Source organism: Cydia splendana, chromosome 5 (assembly GCF_910591565.1).
Source record: "Cydia splendana chromosome 5, ilCydSple1.2, whole genome shotgun sequence".
In the NCBI taxonomy this organism is placed as follows: Eukaryota; Metazoa; Arthropoda; class Insecta; order Lepidoptera; family Tortricidae; genus Cydia; species Cydia splendana.
In genome coordinates, this window is record NC_085964.1 from 2,256,598 (window position 1) to 2,274,605 (window position 18,008).

At 41.5% G+C, this 18,008-nt stretch overlaps 2 protein-coding genes across 2 annotated transcripts; both read right to left on the minus strand.

Annotated features, from left to right (window-relative positions):
* Window positions 1–1,076: 1,076 nt before the first annotated feature.
* On the minus strand, window positions 1,077–5,901 carry LOC134790453 (macrophage mannose receptor 1-like). The gene is made up of 6 exons (XM_063761259.1): window positions 5,775–5,901; window positions 3,420–3,551; window positions 3,036–3,176; window positions 2,555–2,767; window positions 2,038–2,292; window positions 1,077–1,460 (listed from the first exon to the last, which is right to left on the minus strand). Exons 1-6 carry the CDS (start codon window positions 5,812–5,814, stop codon window positions 1,288–1,290), a joined length of 954 nt encoding a protein of 317 aa, XP_063617329.1. The 5' UTR covers window positions 5,815–5,901; the 3' UTR covers window positions 1,077–1,287.
* Window positions 5,902–6,344: 443 nt separating this feature from the next.
* LOC134790448 (lymphocyte antigen 75-like) lies at window positions 6,345–13,264 on the minus strand. Its single transcript, XM_063761255.1, has 6 exons — window positions 13,126–13,264; window positions 12,477–12,608; window positions 11,159–11,299; window positions 10,611–10,901; window positions 9,846–10,094; window positions 6,345–9,235 (listed from the first exon to the last, which is right to left on the minus strand). Exons 1-6 carry the CDS (start codon window positions 13,163–13,165, stop codon window positions 9,039–9,041), a joined length of 1,050 nt encoding a protein of 349 aa, XP_063617325.1. The 5' UTR covers window positions 13,166–13,264; the 3' UTR covers window positions 6,345–9,038.
* Between the last annotated feature and the right edge of the window lie 4,744 nt (window positions 13,265–18,008).

Here is an 18,008-nt window from a genome sequence, read left to right on the forward strand (position 1 = left end):
TTAACAATTACTAATAATTATTAAATCTGAAAGAAGACGGTCATGATAAGTAAAGTTTTACCCACTATATTTTATTTAGTATTAAAATACTCATTAAAACACATTTTGGTCTTTCTGTTACTAAAATGACATTCGGCAACTATTTCTTCATATATGTATACACGTGTCGTATGAATGAATACAAAGGTGACAGTTTCTAAAGTTGTATACCCTTCATAACGCATAGAGCAATTTTTGTAGGTATTTAATACGATAAGGGCCACTTGCACCATCCCACTAACCCGGGGTTAACCGGTTAAACCTGGAGTTACCATGGTTACCAGTACAATTTGACACTGGGTTAATGGTTTAACCGGTTAACCTCGGGTTAGTGGAATGGTGCAAGTGGGCCTAAGAGTTCAATACAAGGTTTTTTTTGCACTACTATGCCCGCAGACCAGTGCCGATTTTAATATTAAGTTTATTTTGAGCTGTGAGTTTTATCGCAGGTTATCACCAAACAAACAAGTTCACGGCACAGATAAAGCTGAAAGTCATAGATTTATCAACTTTCTCGTACTTATTTATGAAAACTGAGTGAATCAATTAACTTTATTTTGATTTTGTTAATAACAACAATGAAAAACTTTTAAAGTAAATATCTATGTAAAGTAAATTAAAAAGTTATTGATAATACCGACATATAATTTTACTCTTCAAAAAAACTTGATTGCCGATAAAACCAGGGACCTTTACTAGTATAACTAAAAATCAAAATATCTCATAGCTTTCACATTATTTCTTTGATATTATAGAATAGTATTTAGGTAAGGATAGTGATTGATCAAATTAGCTAAATTAAGTGCAAAAATACACATAAACAACCAAGATACCGAAATTGAATACCGGTTAATTTGTATGAAAAATATACCGGTATTCGATCCCTGGATAAAACACAAAATTCTTTTAGCTTCAAATCAATCCTAGATGACAGATCGATATAAAATAAAAATAAAATATATCTTGTATATTACTTTATTCTGTACGGATTTCATAATTTTTAACATCCAATATATCTTTTTTTTTTATTAAAAAACAATACAATGCAAGCTTATACAGATTTCAATAAGAATAAAGAACGAGTACTTACATATTATTAAATAAAATAAGTAACAACTATTTCAAAAAAAAAACTTAAAAATCTAGGCTCTCCGAAACATGTCGCGCGAGTGAAAAAATACGTGAATTAAACCACAGAATTAGCTTAATTTCCAGTAATGTGTCAAAGACATTGTAAACAAGAAAGAATCAAAACTTTGAAAGGGTAATTTCGCAAATGAACGGTGACTTCCAGGAGCAGGAAGCGTCGTTGAGCAACCCGTTAAGGTGCAAGGAGCCGCAGTATTCGTTCACTACTCCACTGCCGTTGCTTGGCTCGCCTACGTCCCAGTTCGCGAATCCGGCCTCGACGAGCGTCTCACCTGGCAAAAAGAAAATAATCGAATATTGTTTATTCTCATACAGCCAAGGCTCATATCTACATATAGTATAGACTAAGATACGTACAATAATAATAATTATTGAATGAATTATTTAATATGTCTACACAAACATAAAAAATAATCATTTTGGCGACACAACAGTTTTCTGATGCATCAATTGTTCCGATATAGGATTCGGCAGATTCCCACAAATATCACACCCTCCGGCCATATAAAGATAAAGAGATAAATGTAAGGGTAGTTTATTTTACAAGTAGGCATATTACAATGCGCTTATGAACGTCAAATGAAGAAGTCGAAAGTCCGCGCTTGCGATGGTTTCAAGCAGCGGTCGCAGCACGCGCACCAACACGCATACGCAAACATTTCAAGGTCCCCCAATTCGTACAGAGCTATTGGCCTTACCTCTAGTCTAGTAGATAATCAGATAAAGGAAGAAGGATAATATACTCGTAGAAAGCATCTGGTACACCCCGGCAAAATAAAGTGTCGGATGCCTCGGCCCGGACACGGACCTTCCTAGTAACGATTGGAAAATAGGCCTATTCTTACTCACCAAATATAGTTGCCCACGCGCCATCATCATATTTCCTGAAGCCAATTAATGCATGCTTAGGTTGATCTGCTCCAGTGACTGTGTCTGTGTTGTAATTGTAAAGGTTCTTGAGAACAGCGGACTCGGTGTCGCTGTTGATGACGGCCAGATGTCCGCCCTCGGCGTGGCACGTGGCCAGGGCGAGCCGCCAGGGTTTTGATACGCCGTGGAACTTGTAGCAGCTCCCGGTGCTGGTCTCCCATTTGTAGTCAGACCCTGAGAAATTAAAATATATTTTTAAAGTGATAAGTGTTTTGGGGCTACGGCTGTACGCGGTGATGGGCCATCGGCCTTTTCATTTAGAGACGAGCCTCTCCCGGACCTCCTGCTCGCGGATCCTCGGCCTCCGGCCTTGCTTAAAAATACTTGTTTCTCTGTTTATGCACTGACCCCCCTTGAACCTCGTACCACCTCATTTGTGGATTTTGCAGGAAGCATGCTCCGGGTTGGGGAGTTGGTATATATATATATATCTTACGATCGTTGCATGTTCGCAGCCCAGATGTAGGACTTGTGATTTCATTGTCGGAGGAGCAGTTGTGGACGGTCTTGCGGCAAAAGTAGGGCAGCACTCTAGTGCAGCTGACGTCGGCCAGCGTGCCCGCGCCGGTCAACGCCAGGCAGTCCTCGGCGTCGAAGGCGTTGTCCGGCTCGCCCGAGGCCCACTCCAAGCTGTCAGCGAGATTCTCCCCTGTCAAAAGAATTTCCTTTTTGAAAAGCAAATCGTGGATTAAGTAATTAACATTTCGTTCAATACCCATCTTTAAGATCCGCTCCCGTTAGAAATATTTCTCTAACAATAACAAATTTTTTTTTAACAAATTTTATTCAATCATTCAGCAACATCTGTGCCAATTCCAGCAGTTGACCACGACACTCTGTAAAGAGTATAACGACAAAGAAGAGAATACATATATACTAAAGAGAGGAGTTCAAAATCGGCTATTTAATCCATTTACCGTCCAACGATTTAAAGTTTCCTTTGGAGAAACGGCTCGTTGCTCCGATGAACACGCTGTTCAAAGCCAGTTTGTGCTTGTCCATCACGTCCAGCATCGTACGCACAATTGCGCTGGATGTGGGAGATGCCAACACACCATCTGTAAAACGCAGTTTAAGGTCATTGTGGAGAATACCTTCTATCAGGTATTTCGTCTTGATAATTTTGTTATTTCGTAATTATAACAATGTATAGTGCCGGCCAAGGAACGTACGCTCGCCAACCGCCATACATTTGAGGCATCAGCGTTGAGCGTGCACGCTCCTGTAAGGCTATTGTACAAGCTTTTGCTACAGTGATAAAAGCTTGAATCAAAAATGAAAACTTGTTACATAAAACTTACCTTCGAGTTGGCAGTGCACGGCGGCGTCTGACCAGGCAGCGGGCACGATGTGCAGGCGCAGCCACGCGTCCGCCTCGCGCACGTATTCGTATTCCGTGACGCTCACCGGACTGCCGGCTGCGTACTGACACCCTGTAGGTAAATACGAGTACAAATTAATTCGAGGCAACAGGGGACTCTCGCGCAGGCACCTTTCTCCGCAAAGGAATGCCATCGCTATACAGCGCGGGAATGCTGCCTGCGCGATGGGCACCTTGCCGAGGGGCCTAATAGGCTTTGAAGGTAGGTTTTAGGGATTTTTATTTTCTAGTTAAGTTTAGTTTTAGTTATTTTATTTTATAAGGTAAGTACTTAATAAGTATTAAGCTTGTGTTATTTCCATTGTAAATATACAATTTTCTCATATTTAATTGTTATTTATAATTATGAATAGTATTTTGTTAATAATATTATATTGACAGAGCCATGTCAATTAAATATGATATTATTATACGCAGGAACGGAATTCGGAGTAATCGGAGCGCTTAATTGTTGCTCGCGTAAGATACGTTGTATGTTCTATCTCGGTCATTGTAGGTCGTAGCTATATATCATATCTACACATCGGTAACTGGTGGCATTTAGGTAGCACTTAAAAGATTAGTGATGAGCACACATCGGTAACTCGTGGCACTTAGGTAGCACTTGACAGTTTCTAACAGACTAGTGATGTGACAATGTTCGTCCTATACGAGTCGAGAAAAAGAAACCACTAAAAAAGGAATTAATTAAACTAATCTTTTAAGTGCTACCTAAATGCCACGAGTTACCGATGTGTAATCATATCATTACAAAGCCCGGATTGACGGGAGAAATTATGCGCTGACGTTTCAATAGTGCGAGGACACATATGTATTTTATAAGTCGATCTCGATAAAACAGCACGATGATGTACTATACCACCGTTATGAAATTCAGAAATATTATAGTTGTACACAAAATTAAAATGAAATGTTTGTATTTTTTTAATATTTCATATAATTTTCGTAATATACAATTATCATTATTTCAAAATTTTATCCATGTGATAAAATCCATTTCAGCCAACTAAAGGACCATCATAAATATACTGTAGTAATAAGGCCAAATTTAAATAATTCATGGTGTTGATGAATTGCTTCTGTACTACGCAGTTCCACTTCTTTTCCAGATATCAAATCATTTATGGTTTTCAAAATTGAAACACCAACGTGTAACACCAATTATGTAACAACCTGACATGTAAACTAATGAGTTTTATTAATAAATTTCTGTTTCTGATTCAAAAATTGTTCATATGGATGTCGATAGAACAGTCGATATTTAATTAAGCACTAGGAAAAGTGCATTTTTTCTCCCGTCAATCCAGGCTTTGTATCAATGATCAACTTGTTGCAAGGATTTTAAAACTTATGCATACTCAGTTTCATTTAGCTTGAAGGGACAATAAAATCGTCAAATCGATCCCGATGAATCCCAACTCAATCGGAAAAACGCGAATCCCAACGATAAGTATAACTCAATATAACACTTTAAACTCTCGCGTTTTGTATAAGTACCTACATATTTAATGTATTACGGGTCTAACGTGATTAAATTCCATTATTTTACCTTTCATCCAACAGCTAGAGTGCAACCTGGCTGAAACGTCGGATAAAAGGTAGGTATAATAATGAAATTTAAATACTTAATCGCGTTAGACCCATTAATGACATTACTATACAGTGTGGAAAGATAAGTCGGGCCCTGGAGGGAAACTACCTTAAATTTAAGGATTTAAGGTTGGCTGGCTCATTTTACTTAAAGGAGACATTCCTTTATTTTTAAAAAGAAACAAAACTGCATTCATAGAGATTATAAAACTCGCTTGCCTCGCCCGGGACTCGAACCGACTAAAAATCCAAAAAATAATCACTCGCAATTTTATTCTCCTAGTCGATACAGTTAATGTTAATGATAACATTTCTCCAAGAAACATTCGGTCTTACACTCGTCTGTCGTATAAAATATCCATAAAATCTAATATATAATACTCAAGATTTTTTTAGACAAGCCAAATTGAAGACTAAAAGAAAAATCTTTATATGCAGTTTTGTTTCCTTTTAAAAATAAAGGAATGTCTCCTTTAAGTAAAATGAGCCAGCTTAAGGATTTAATGTAGTTTCCCTCCAGGGCTCGACTTATCTTTCCACACTGTATATTTAATGTATAATTACTATATTACTATAACTCAATTTCGATGTGTCGCTTTAAAAAAAAAATAGTAATTTGACATTTAGGATGACATTTCCACACTTTGTTACTTATACAATGCAGAGGTAGCTTGGTCCAACTTACCCGTGAATAACATAAGACACAATAACCTAAAACAAGACATTTTAAATATTGATGTAAAGTACTTGTTACTTAATAGTAAAAAAAGTAATTAATCTGGTAACAATTCGTGGACCGTCTTGTTACTAATAGAAACTGTATAAATGAGCTGCCCTCGCGCACCCGTTATATAGGTATACCTAGCGGCGTAGCACGGTCGCGTTTTTATCCCATGTCACCATGCCCGTCACGTTCTAACAAGTATGTAAGTGCGAAAGGGACGCGCATAGTGATAGTCGATAAAAATGGAACCGTGCTGCGCCCGCTACTCACTATCACCACCGGGCTTAATTATGTGGCAGAGGTTATTTTTTTAATAGCAAATTCGCACAATCTTTGTAATACCCAAGTTCGTCAGTATGGATAAAACCCGGCCAAGTTCAAGTCTCGCGTTCCCAGGTTTCCGTACATTACACCATTTTTTTTTTCAATTTATAAGATACAATTGTTCATATCGGCTCTATCAAGTCCGCTTCTCATTACACTCGAGTGCTCCCGAGAGTCGGTCAGGGTCTCCGTCTCCGGCGTGTCTCCGTCTCCGGCGTGTCTTCGTCGGTCGGAGTGGACCCCAAGGGGACCCGCAGGACTCTCAGCTCTGGCTTGCCTTTATTGGCCGTCCAGAGAGGAGTCGTTAGAGCTATATGCTCCAGGGGTGGAAGTGAAAGATGCATAAGACGCGATTTGGCACAGTGGCTGGTAACAGCCACTGGGTAGAAAGCGGCGCACACCTCTCGACACCCCTGAGCCGCTCACACCGATGTTGCTCCTGGTCGTCTTCGCGACGGCAGTTGCAGGGGCCCATCTAGTCAGCGGCAAGTCACCACCTGCCTCGATAACGTGTTTTAGCATTGTTATGGCAGGTGTCCGGACTTCTCTACAATAGCCCAGTCTCATTGTCCATCCAAACTTCAATCCATAGACCCGGTATACTATTCACTTTTTCTACAATAGTCCCAATGCCTGCTGCGACCGGTTCATGGGTGTTTATTGTTGCGCCTGTGAACGGGTTCCAGCAGGCGTTCTACATGACATTAAAGCTCTCCAAGGGGCCTCTACGTGTTGGATCTATATCCCCACGCAAGCCTATCAAAAGACCGGGATTTGTAGACCCGTGAATTCCAAAATGGAGAAACAAATAATAATAATAATAAATATTCTTTATTGTGCACCATACAGTTAAAAATACACAGAAAATTAAATGTACATTAAAAGCTAGGTAACAACAGGTGGTCTTATCGCTAAGAAGCGATCTCTTCCAGACAACCTTTCGGTAGCAGGAAACTAAGGACTTACAACATTGAACGGGTAGTGCCGATATACATTTAATAAAAAATAAATAAAATAAAAATAAGACGAAAACTATTATATACTTTAATATAATACATACATACAAATATAATAAATACATATATACATACATACATAATATATTATATAGGCATAAATAAAGGCAAAATTAAGGCAGCGAAAGGTAATGAGATTTTAGAAGATTTTTGAAAATGGGAAGGGATTTAGCACAACTAATGTCTAATGGCAAAGCATTCTACAACCGAACAGCACGAAAAGTAAAAGAGTTGATATAAAATTTTGATGAAGAAGATGGTGGAGCAAGGAGATGTTTCTCCGCACACCGGACAGAAGAAAGATAGCTGAAACGCTGTTTAAGATATAGAGGGGTAGTGGGGTTGAAGAGAATATTATAAAGAAGAACAAGAATATGAGAGTTGCGGCGATGGCGAATAGGGAGCCACTTGAGCTGGGTGCGAAATTCAGAGACGTGGTCATATTTGCGTAAGCCAAATATGAACCTTATACATGCGTTTTGAAGGCGCTCAAGTTTATTTAGCTGGTCCTGTGTAAGATCAAGATAGCAAATATCGGCATAATCCAATATAGGGAGAAGAAGAGATTGAGCAAGCGCAATTCTGGTAGCGAGCGGCAAGAAGTTACGAAGCCTGCGAAGTGACCCCAGAGACGCGAACATCTTCCTACCGATCTCACTTATCTGTGGTACCCAAGACAGTGTGCGATCTAAGATTACTCCAAGGTTTTTCACCTGGCACGAGAATGGTACCGGGACAAAACCCGTTAACCCAGTGTCAAATTGTAATCATAATCATAATTAACTAGGGTTAACCGGTTAAACCTGGAGTTACCATGGTTACTAGTACAATTTGACACTAGGTTAACGGTTTAACCGCTTAATCCTGGGTTAGTGAGATGGTGCATGTGGCCCTAATTAGAGTCTCACAATAAGCCATTTCAGTTTGAAAATACCAGTTCAACTTAATTAGTCCAGTACTTTCATAGCCAATAGGTTGTAATAGACGGAGAGACAGACAGACGCACTAGTTATCCCACAATCCTACAAGGGTTCTGTTTATTGATATTTACCAGTCGCTTTTCGGTGAAGGAAAACATCGTGAGCAAACCGGGCTAACCCCAATAAGGCCTAGTCTACCCTTTCGGTTGGAACGTCAGATGGCAGTCGCTTTCGTAAAAATTAGTGCCTACGCCAATTCTTGGGATTAGGTTGTCAAGCTGACTCCAGGCTCTCATGAGCCGTGGCAAAAGCCGGGACAAGGTGAGGAAAATTATGAGTTTGAATGAACAATCCAAGTTTTGATTTCATCTTTAGGTATATCTATCTAAATGTGGATTCGAGTCATTTAAAACCCAAACTAATAATTTATTGTCTTATTTATTCAGTTTCAAATCAAATTATAATTATTGCCAATTTGAATAAAATAAATATAAATTACAGTATTATACTTATTAAACCAATCTTTCCGTTCAGATATTACGATATCGGCTTTTAAGTAGGTACGTACTTTTGAAAGGATTATATCGCGTATAACGAATTTCAAATAAATAAATAAAAGTAAAATACATCTCGATGTACTTATCGAGTCCTTTACGGCGTTCGTGGTCAACGGAAGACTGTCATATCACTGTCAAAATTACAATGTGTAATAATATTTTTAATTTACCTATGGGAGGTTATACATTCAAAATACGAGTAGTCTCATAAACTAAATTCATTATACGCAGTAAGTATACTGTTCAAATATAATTTTATTTCATGAATAATTATCGCGGGAACCGAATACAATATCGCAGTAGGTTAGTAATACCAGACCGCTTAGAATGACTTGCGCTGTCGACTGTATACTTGAAGCGAGAATGCAAATCATGCTAGGGCGGTCAGATTTGGTGTCAATCTAGCTTTCACTGTTGGTTTGTGAAAGGTATAAAGTCAAAATCATTAATTTTCGGGGTTTTCTCGCAGATATACGGGAACAGCGCGCCGCACGAGGCGTCGTTGAGCAGTCCATCCCAGTACATGGTTCCGCAGTTCTCTTCTCCTAGGCCGTTGGGTTCGCCGGGGGACCACTCTTCGAATCCAGCTTCGGCGAGCGTTTCTCCTGGAAAATAAAATAAAAACTTTAATAAAACTTAATATTTAGTACAAAAGCCTATGGAAATGTCGGAAAAAAATAAATAAATGATAAGATTGATTTTAATTTAATACCTAAACCTAACCTTCTTGCTTACACTGTAAGAGTCACTTAAAATCTTTTGAAATCTAAACATATAATTTGAAATTCATATAGCACACATTTTTTCATAACCCGAGTTCGGAAAGGCTCTCTTTATTCTTCAAAAACTGACGAGAAAGTTGCTTTTTATCCTCAAGAGTAGCAAAGTAATTTGATGCAACTTTTGAGTTGTTTCCTCATGTTGGCTGGTGATCATTTTGAATGATAGATATTTAATAGAGTTATTTTAGATTTGATAAGTAATGTTTTACAGTTAGTATTTTCTTCGCGTTGGTGTCGTGAAAAATTTTACGTTTCATTCGGTAGCAAAGATTGTCTAACCCGCTTTATTTTTCAAACTAGGTACTCGCTTCCCTACACTCGTGGTTCAATTTTGGAATCCTTTGCTTGCTAGGGTATCAATGTGCTAATTGCGCGAGAAGTTAAACAACAACTTTGCACCCCTGTACAACAAATAACTATTGACAAACCTCACCTTGCACAGTCACCCACTCGCCACCCCACTTCCTGAACCCGATCGACGCATAATAAGGGTTCGATGTTCCAGTAATCACAGTGTGGTTGTTCTGTTCGTACAGTTCTTTGAGAACTGTAGATTCGGTGGCGCTGTTGATGATGGCTAGATGTCCGCCCTCGGCGTGGCAGGTGGACAGGGCGGAGCGCCAGGGCTTCGCGGCCCGGTGGAACTTGTAGCAGCTGCCGGTGCGGGGCTCCCATTCGTATCCTGAAGGAATTAACCAATGAAAAACTTAGAGGCGGTAAATACATACATGGAGAGACTGATTGAGTGGAAAAGCGAACACGAATAGGTCGAATAGCTAAAGCAAATACGCTGAGGGTCTCTAGCCCTTCTCTAGTCGGGCAGCGCTAAGTTTTCATGCCAAGAGCTAAGCCAAATATGGCGCTCCTATGCGATATAGTATGTATTGTCACTGCCAAGTCGGTGCAAATTTAGCGTGGTTGGACTCCAGTAGTTTACTCATGCAAGTGTGATTTTGCATGTGTCCTACCTCCATAATCCACACTTTTGACAGTATTTTTTTCTGGTTATTCCATTAGGTATGGTTATTATTTATTAAGTCATCTTCATATTTTGTGTAATTAGTGTTCATAACGAAATTATCTATGTCTGATATCTTCAGATGGCGTTAATTTCCTCTACAAAAAGAGGACGACTTAAGTATATAAACGAATCTTAAAACAAGCATCAGTTTAACACAGTATAAGGGTCAAGTCTTACCATTGCCGTCGCACTCCTGCGCCGCTGATGATGTAGGAATTTCATCCTCGCTATTTTTACTATCGTCAGTATCAGAATCAACGTCAGCATAATAGCTGTAGTTGTCGGCAGAATCTTCAGTAGAGGGACTGGAGGGGCAGTTGTGGATACTCTTCCGGCAGAAGTATGGCAGTTCTCGCGAGCAGCTGGTGAAAGTCAGCTTGCCCGTGTCCGTCAGCTCTAGGCAGTAAGTGGTTTCGAACTCGTATGAATCTCCCGCAATCCATTCTAGGTCAACGGGTAGATCCTCTCCTGTAACAAAAAATTGTTTAATAAAATAGCGAACCATGCACTTTCTTAAACATACTTTAGCGAAATTGAAAATGTTTATGGATATATTTAAATACTCTATTGAACATAATATAGGTGGGCTATAAGGGATCTATTACAGTTAACCTTTAAGGGTAAGGGTCAAACAGATCACTGTGTTATGTCTTTCCTGTAGACATAACACAGTGATCTGTTTGACCCGTAAATGTTATGTAATACAACAATCTCACTGAACTTACCATCCAATGACTCATACTTTCCACTGGATCGAATGTCTGTTATTCCAATAAATACCCTGTTTGAGGCAAGTTTGCGTTTTTTCATCGCGTCCAGCATTGCTTCAGTCATGGCGTTGGTCGTAGGAGACGCTAACATTCCACCTGAAAAGACATACACGTTCGTTAAATTAAGCTTTTAGGTCTGCAAAGACATCGGCTAGCTTATTTAACCGACTTCAAGAAAAGGAGGAGGTTATCATTTATCAATTCGACCGTATTTTTATTTTCTGTGTAAAGAATTTTTCACACCGAATTATAAAAGAATGGTTGGCAAATTACACGTAATTTGTTGAATTTGCGGTTTCCATTACAATACCTGCGACTGTCATTGGACTAGACTAGATAGCAGAAGGTAGCTTCAGATCTTGTGGCTGTGCTAATACTATCGGCAAGACCAAAGCGCGTCACCTATGCCACATCTTAAGAATGGGACAGGATTTACTGCTGTATTCTAACTTCAAGACATTCACAAGAGACGACACGTACTAGATCCATTCTAGATACGTTATAGTTTAGTTCTTTATAGTATAGGCTTGTAAGTATTATAAATTGTAACTATAGTTTGATTAAATCATACATGATAAGAAATTGTACTTACATTGTAGATTAGTTATTATTGTGCTGTACATTATGCTGACTGTTGTATGAATTCATGACTTATTTTGTAAATGTATTAACAATAGTATTTGAATGTCTAAATAAATTATTACCATTTAGTTATTAAAACCTTTATTTTGTTCAACTAGTTCTCTTTTGCAGCGCAATTCGGACAACCAATGTCACTTTACGTTAGATAGAGTAAGATATCTATTAGATGTGAATTGGATCTCTAAGTCATATCCTGTGGAAATCGTTCAAGAGTATCTCCAGAATCGCGCAAATGTCAAATTTGACAGGTTAGATCTTAAACATATCGTTATCGTATCTTGGTGATGTCTAAAAGATATCTAATAGATGTCTATTTCAAAATCCGAATCGGGCCCTGCGGCGCTAAAATGGCAAATCATGCCGAGGCGATGTTGTTGAATGGCTGCGCGGTCTCCAAGTTACTGCCTTACAAGGACAAACTGATAGGAGATTGCACAGGATTTGTATTGAGATTGAAAGTGCCATTAAGTTAAGGCCCATTTAGACGATGCAAGAACTCGAATGCGAGTTTCATTACATTGCGGGTTTAGATCGGTCGGTTGAATTGGACGTAACCGACAGTCCGCAATGTAACTAAAATCGCATGCGAGTTCGCGCGCTGTCTAAATCAGCCCTTAGTTTCAGTCATTACCTTCGAGTTGGCAGCGCACGGCGGCGTCTGACCAGGCAGCGGGCACGCTGTGCAGGCGCAGCCACGCGTCCGCCTCGCGCACGTACTCGTAATCCGGGACGCTCACTGGACTGCCAGCTGCGTGCTGACACCCTGCAATGAGAAGCAATTGTCCTTTAAGTTTAATGAGATAAAAAACTGGAGCTTGTTGTGAGGGCGCTGGATGTCAGGTCAGGTAAATTTTTAGGGCTCCGTACCCAAAGGGTAAAAACGGACCCTATTACTAAGACTGCTCTGTCCGTCTGTCTGTCTGTCACCAGGCTGTATCTCATGAACCGTGATAGCTAGACAGTTGAAATTTTCACAGATGATGTATTTCTGTTGCCGCTATAACTACAAATAATAAAAAGTACGGAAACCACGGTGGGCGAGTCCGACTCGCACTTGTTCGGTGTTACTATCATTTGCATAGAAAGGTTATATCTTAGAAAATTTATGTTTTGAATTACCTATAAAACGAATGAAGATCATGGTGTACAGCTTTGTTACATTATGTAGGTAGTCAAAAATTATCGTTCGTGTAGGTATATTAAGTCTGCTATTTGTATTTTTTTTTTTATTTGTGCAATAAATATTAAATTAATAAAAAAGCGAAAAAGCCGGAACTTACCCATAAATAAAACTAGACACAAATAGCCTAAACGGAACATTCTTACTTAAACTTTACTGAATTAAAATAAATATATTAATTCCAAACGAATCTGTGAGCCGCCAAGTAATCACTAATCAGTGAAACTGTATAGCGAACTGCGCCGGAGTGGATTTTATATACGGAGCTGAGACAGCTTTATCAGATACTGGGAAATCACTGCATTCATGTTATTTTACATGCGTCATAAGAAATTACAAGACACGGAATATCCACTTTTAGCAATAAACAAATATTCATTGTATTAAAAAAAAAACAAAAGCAGTGATGCAACGTATTCGTATAAATATTGTTATTATTGAACTCTCAACGCCCAATATAGCCGACGATAGCAGTTGGAGAAGGTAACTGGTCTACTGGCGCCTCGCTCGAAACCGCAGTCGCCCCAGCCTACTAGATGCCCATGTGCGAAGCCCTCGACGAATATCTTCAACCGCCTCGCGATAAAGAATAAACTACACGATTTAAAAAACTGACTTTTATTACGCGGTACAAATATAAAAATACTCCTACAACGATTAGGCGGTACAGCTTCGGATCCCTCAGGTCTTCCTTGGTTTTCTTCCTTTGGTTTTCTTCCTTTTGGTTTTTCCTTTTCGGCTGCTCCTGGTGTACTGTACGATCCGAAGCGGTTCCGTCTTACTTTTATACGAAAAATCAAGAAAGAGAGTCACCTACGATAGGGAGATAAAATCATGTCTTAATTCGCGGAATTAATCGGCCTGTGATTGGTCGCTTACGTCATACGGTCATTTTCGGGTGAATTTTCATTATCCCGCTATCGTTCTGCGACTCATATTACATACATCCGATTAATTACTGACTTAAAACTATTACAAATAGTTAACTACGTTCATTAGTTATAAAAACAAACGATAACAAGTTCACTAGTCCTTACGACTTGGCTTACAATAGATAGGAAAGCGGCCGAAATGAATACAATGGATGGTTTATGGCCCTTTTGCCGACTCGCAGGCCTTTGTCTACCTGTGACTGCCTTATGATTCTTATCTAACTAGGTGACTAGGCTAACGACCTATAATATCTACAAATATTGTTATGATGTAACTTTAACAGGTTACGAATTAATTAATGAAACGTGTATGTTTCTAAGTGAAAATTACGCTGTATCGGAGCGCTGAGCTCGAATTTGGCCGACCAATGAGAAGCGGTCATTCTGTCCCTTTCATATTGAGACTTCCTTGTCTTGATCCGCCTTTCTTTGGTTAACCAATGACAGAGCCTACATTATTTTACTAAGTTTATAGTGATTACTTGGGAATTGGGAAATAGGTTTAACCATGTTTTTTCCTAACTTACTGGGTGACCTAAAACTTATTACGAACCTACGAGTTAAATAACGGATATTTTGAATACTTATGACTACTGACAATCTAATCGCGGTTTTCCCTACCTATCAAATAAATCTTTATTGAGAATACAGTCTTAATCGAATTTGATCTTAATCTAACTTATAATTATCCGCGTCTTGTCGTAGCGTCGCTAACATTTTGTCCCCGCAGTCGAAGACTCCTGGTGCATGGGTTGCGACGCGATGACCGCCAGCTTGCAGCTCGGCCTGCGTAGCGTCCCGTGCCTCGTTCTGACGTCTGCGGAGCGAACCCTCCCGTCGGGTCCATGATAGACGGTCTCGACGACTCCTTTAGGCCACACGCTGCGTGGTCCGTTGGGTTCAGAAATGATGACAACATCTCCCGGCTGGATCTGTCGCCCTCCGTCGTCGGATGATTTGCGTGGTGCCAGCAGTGGAAAGTACTCCTTGGTCCAGCGCCGCCAGAAGTGGTCTGCTAGCGCCTGGGCAGCCCTCCATTGTCGCTTGTCGTTTTCCTCGTAAGCGCCAATCATAGGTAAGTTAGCGTTATGAAGTAGAAGAAAGTGCGCAGGTGTGAGACTTTCTTCGCTCTCTGGGTCGACGTTCACGTGTGTTAACGGCCTTCTGTTAACGATATTCTCGATCTCTGCCAGTAGAGTCTCGAACACTTCGGTTTTCGGTGCTCTAGTGTTGAAGGTATAGAGCATCGCTGTCTTCACGGTGCGTACCATTCGCTCCCAAGCTCCGCCTGCAGATGGGTTGCCGGGGGGAATGAATTTCCAATCCATTCGTCGCTGCACGCCGTAGTGTTGCAATTGCGGAAGCCATTGCCTGTAGGCCTCGCGCAGCTCGTTCGATGCCGCCTTGAAGCAGGTTGCGTTATCGCTATACATAACGCTCGGCCATCCTCTTCGTGCGGCGAAGCGCCTTAGCGCCAGTAGAGCGCTATCCGTAGACAGGCTATGTACAGTTTCGAGGTGAATAGCCCGAGTTACTAGGCATGTGTACAGACACACCCAGCGTTTCTCTCGTCGTCGTCCTATGGTCACGTACATAGGCCCGAGGTAGTCTTGCGCGGTGTAGGTGAATGGCCTCTGGTAAGCCTGTAGCCGCTCGGGTGGTAGATCGCCAAGGGGCTGCGCTCGCGGTGAAGCTCGACGTAGCTTACACAGCGCGCAGTCTCGCGCTACAGCTTTCACAGTAGGTCGCAGTTGTAATATCCAGTAATGTTGTCGTAGCTGATTTACCACTGCCTCGTTATGAATGTGCGCCATTCGCCTGTGTGCGCGTTGGACCATTAGTCTGGTAAATGAGTCCTTGCCGTCCAATATTACGGGTCGTACCGATGTGTACAACACTGGAGCGTTTCCTAACCTCGTCTTCATTCGCAGCACGCCGTCGTCGCACAGCTCGGGTGCTAGATTGTATATTCGCGATTTCTTGTCCAAATCGCGTCCTGCGCTTAGAGTGCGCAGCTCGTCCGGGAAACTTCTTCGTTGGCTATTCTGTAGCCACATATGCTCGGCTCGCTTTATGTGGTTCACTTGCAGCTGCAGCGTCTTGTTCTTATTTTTCATCTTATCTATGAAAAGTAGAACGTAGGCCGTCGAATTCATTAGCCTATCGTAATTACTGAAGCGTCGTATGTCAGGTAGCACGCTCGACGGATCTGACTTTGACGTAGTAGTAGATAACGTAGTCTCTACTGTGACTCCGCTTTTCCTTTCAGGAAGGTCTTCAGTCGGTCTGCCTATTTCTTGACTCGGCCACTCCACTTCTGGTCGGTGAAGAAATGACGGTCCTTTGTACCATTCGTCGTGAGCGGTGATTTTCCTCGCCGGCTTCCCTCTCGTAGCGTGGTCTGCGGGGTTCACGTCGGTTGGCACGTACATCCACGCCCGCCGGTCCGATTTTTCAGCTATTTCAGCCAAACGGTGCGACACGAACGGCTTGTAGTTTCTTGCGTCGTCTTTGATCCATCCTAGCAATACTCGAGAGTCCGTCCAGTAGATAATTTTCTTGACGTTGTATCGTTGCTCCTTTTTAATCGTCTCGGCCAATCGAACTCCGATTACTGCGGCTGTAAGCTCTAGTCGTGGTACTGACAATACTTTCAGGGGGCAAACTCTGCTTTTGCCCGCTGCTAGGCTGACTCGTACATCTTCTTTGTTCTCGATACGCCAATACGCCACGGCGCAATAGGCTTCAGTTGACGCGTCGGTAAAAACGTGTAACGTGTATCTCGTAGCTCCGCCCGGTGACTCATACCTTCTAGGTATGCGTAGCGCCGCTACGTGTTTCAGTGCGTTCTGCCACTGAAAAAAGTCTTCAGCTTCTTTATCTGGTAGCGGTGCGTCCCACGTAGTGCCTTTTGTCCAAACTCGCTGAAATATCATTTTAGCGCTGATGACGTAGTGAGCGATAAGTCCCATGGGGTCGTATATGGACATTATCGCGCTGAGAAGTTCCCTTTTTGTCGGCGGCCGTTCTTGCGTCTTCACAGCCTCGGGAACTCGCAGCATTTTCGTGTTGTAGCCCAGAGTGTCCGTCCTAGGGTCCCACGTCATGCCTAGAACTGTGGGTTGACCTTCGCCCAGATGCGTCGGTCCTTGCGCTGCGTGTAGTTCGTGCTCGACGCTTGCCAGCATTCGCGTACTGTTGCTCGCGTAGCCTCGTAGATGAAAACTGCCCTCCGCGTGCGAGTCTCGCACTTGTTGTGATACTCGTAGCAGCTCATCCTCGGTCTCGTACGATGCCACGTAATCGTCCATATAATGATTATTGTGGATGTCGTAGACCGCGTCCGGATATTTGTCCTGGTTGTCGAGCGCGTTCCTATTACGCACCGAATGCGCGAGGAAAGGCGATGACACGTTGCCAAAACAAACTCTGTTTAGTTTGTACACCTGGGGCTCCATATCTCTTCTAGTGCCGCGCCACAGGAAGAGTTGGCTCTGTTGATCTTCTTTTCGCATTTGAATTTGCAGGAACATTTCTTGTATGTCCGCGACCACCGCGAAATTCCATTCGCGGAATCGTAGCAAAATTCCTAATAGGCTTCGTAGTAGGTCTGGCCCCGATAAAATATAGTCATTCAGACTATTTCCTTGACTTTTTGCCGCGCAGTCAAAAACGGCTCTTCCTTTGCCTTTATTTAAATTAAATACATTAAAGTGCGGCAAAAACCAGGTTCGGTCGGTCTGCGGCGGCTCCATGATACGTTCCGCGTATCCTTTCTGTAGTAACTTCTGAATTTGGGCTTCGTAGTCTTCAGCGAAGTCCTTGTTGCGCCGCATTTTCATCTCCAAGTTGTGTAGCCTCGACCGCGCCATTACGTAACTCGGTGGTAGCTTCACGTTGTCCGACGCCCACAGTTGACCGACCTCGTACCGGCCCCCTGCAGTCTTGCGTACCGTAGCGTTGAAAATGTCGATGGCTCGCTGATCGCTCGGACTGACGTTTTCTTTATTCGTTACTCCTAACGCTTCGATCGACCAATGCTTCTTAACTT

What these genes read in the sequence shown, in the direction of transcription:
- LOC134790448 (XM_063761255.1), bottom strand. Translation starts at nt 13,165, where the DNA reads ATGTTCCGTTTAGGCTATTTGTGTCTAGTTTTATTTATGG. An exon ending in CGTGCGCTGCCAACTCGAAG is followed by an intron (nt 11,300 to 12,476) that starts GTAATGACTGAA and finishes ATGTCTTTTCAG; the next exon opens with GTGGAATGTTAGCGTCTCCT. An exon ending in AAAGTATGAGTCATTGGATG is followed by an intron (nt 10,902 to 11,158) that starts GTAAGTTCAGTG and finishes TTTTTGTTACAG; the next exon opens with GAGAGGATCTACCCGTTGAC.
- LOC134790453 (XM_063761259.1), bottom strand. Translation starts at nt 5,814, where the DNA reads ATGTCTTGTTTTAGGTTATTGTGTCTTATGTTATTCACGG. An exon ending in GTGTCTTATGTTATTCACGG is followed by an intron (nt 3,552 to 5,774) that starts GTAAGTTGGACC and finishes ATTTACCTACAG; the next exon opens with GGTGTCAGTACGCAGCCGGC. An exon ending in CGCGTGGGCAACTATATTTG is followed by an intron (nt 1,461 to 2,037) that starts GTGAGTAAGAAT and finishes TCTTTTTGCCAG; the next exon opens with GTGAGACGCTCGTCGAGGCC.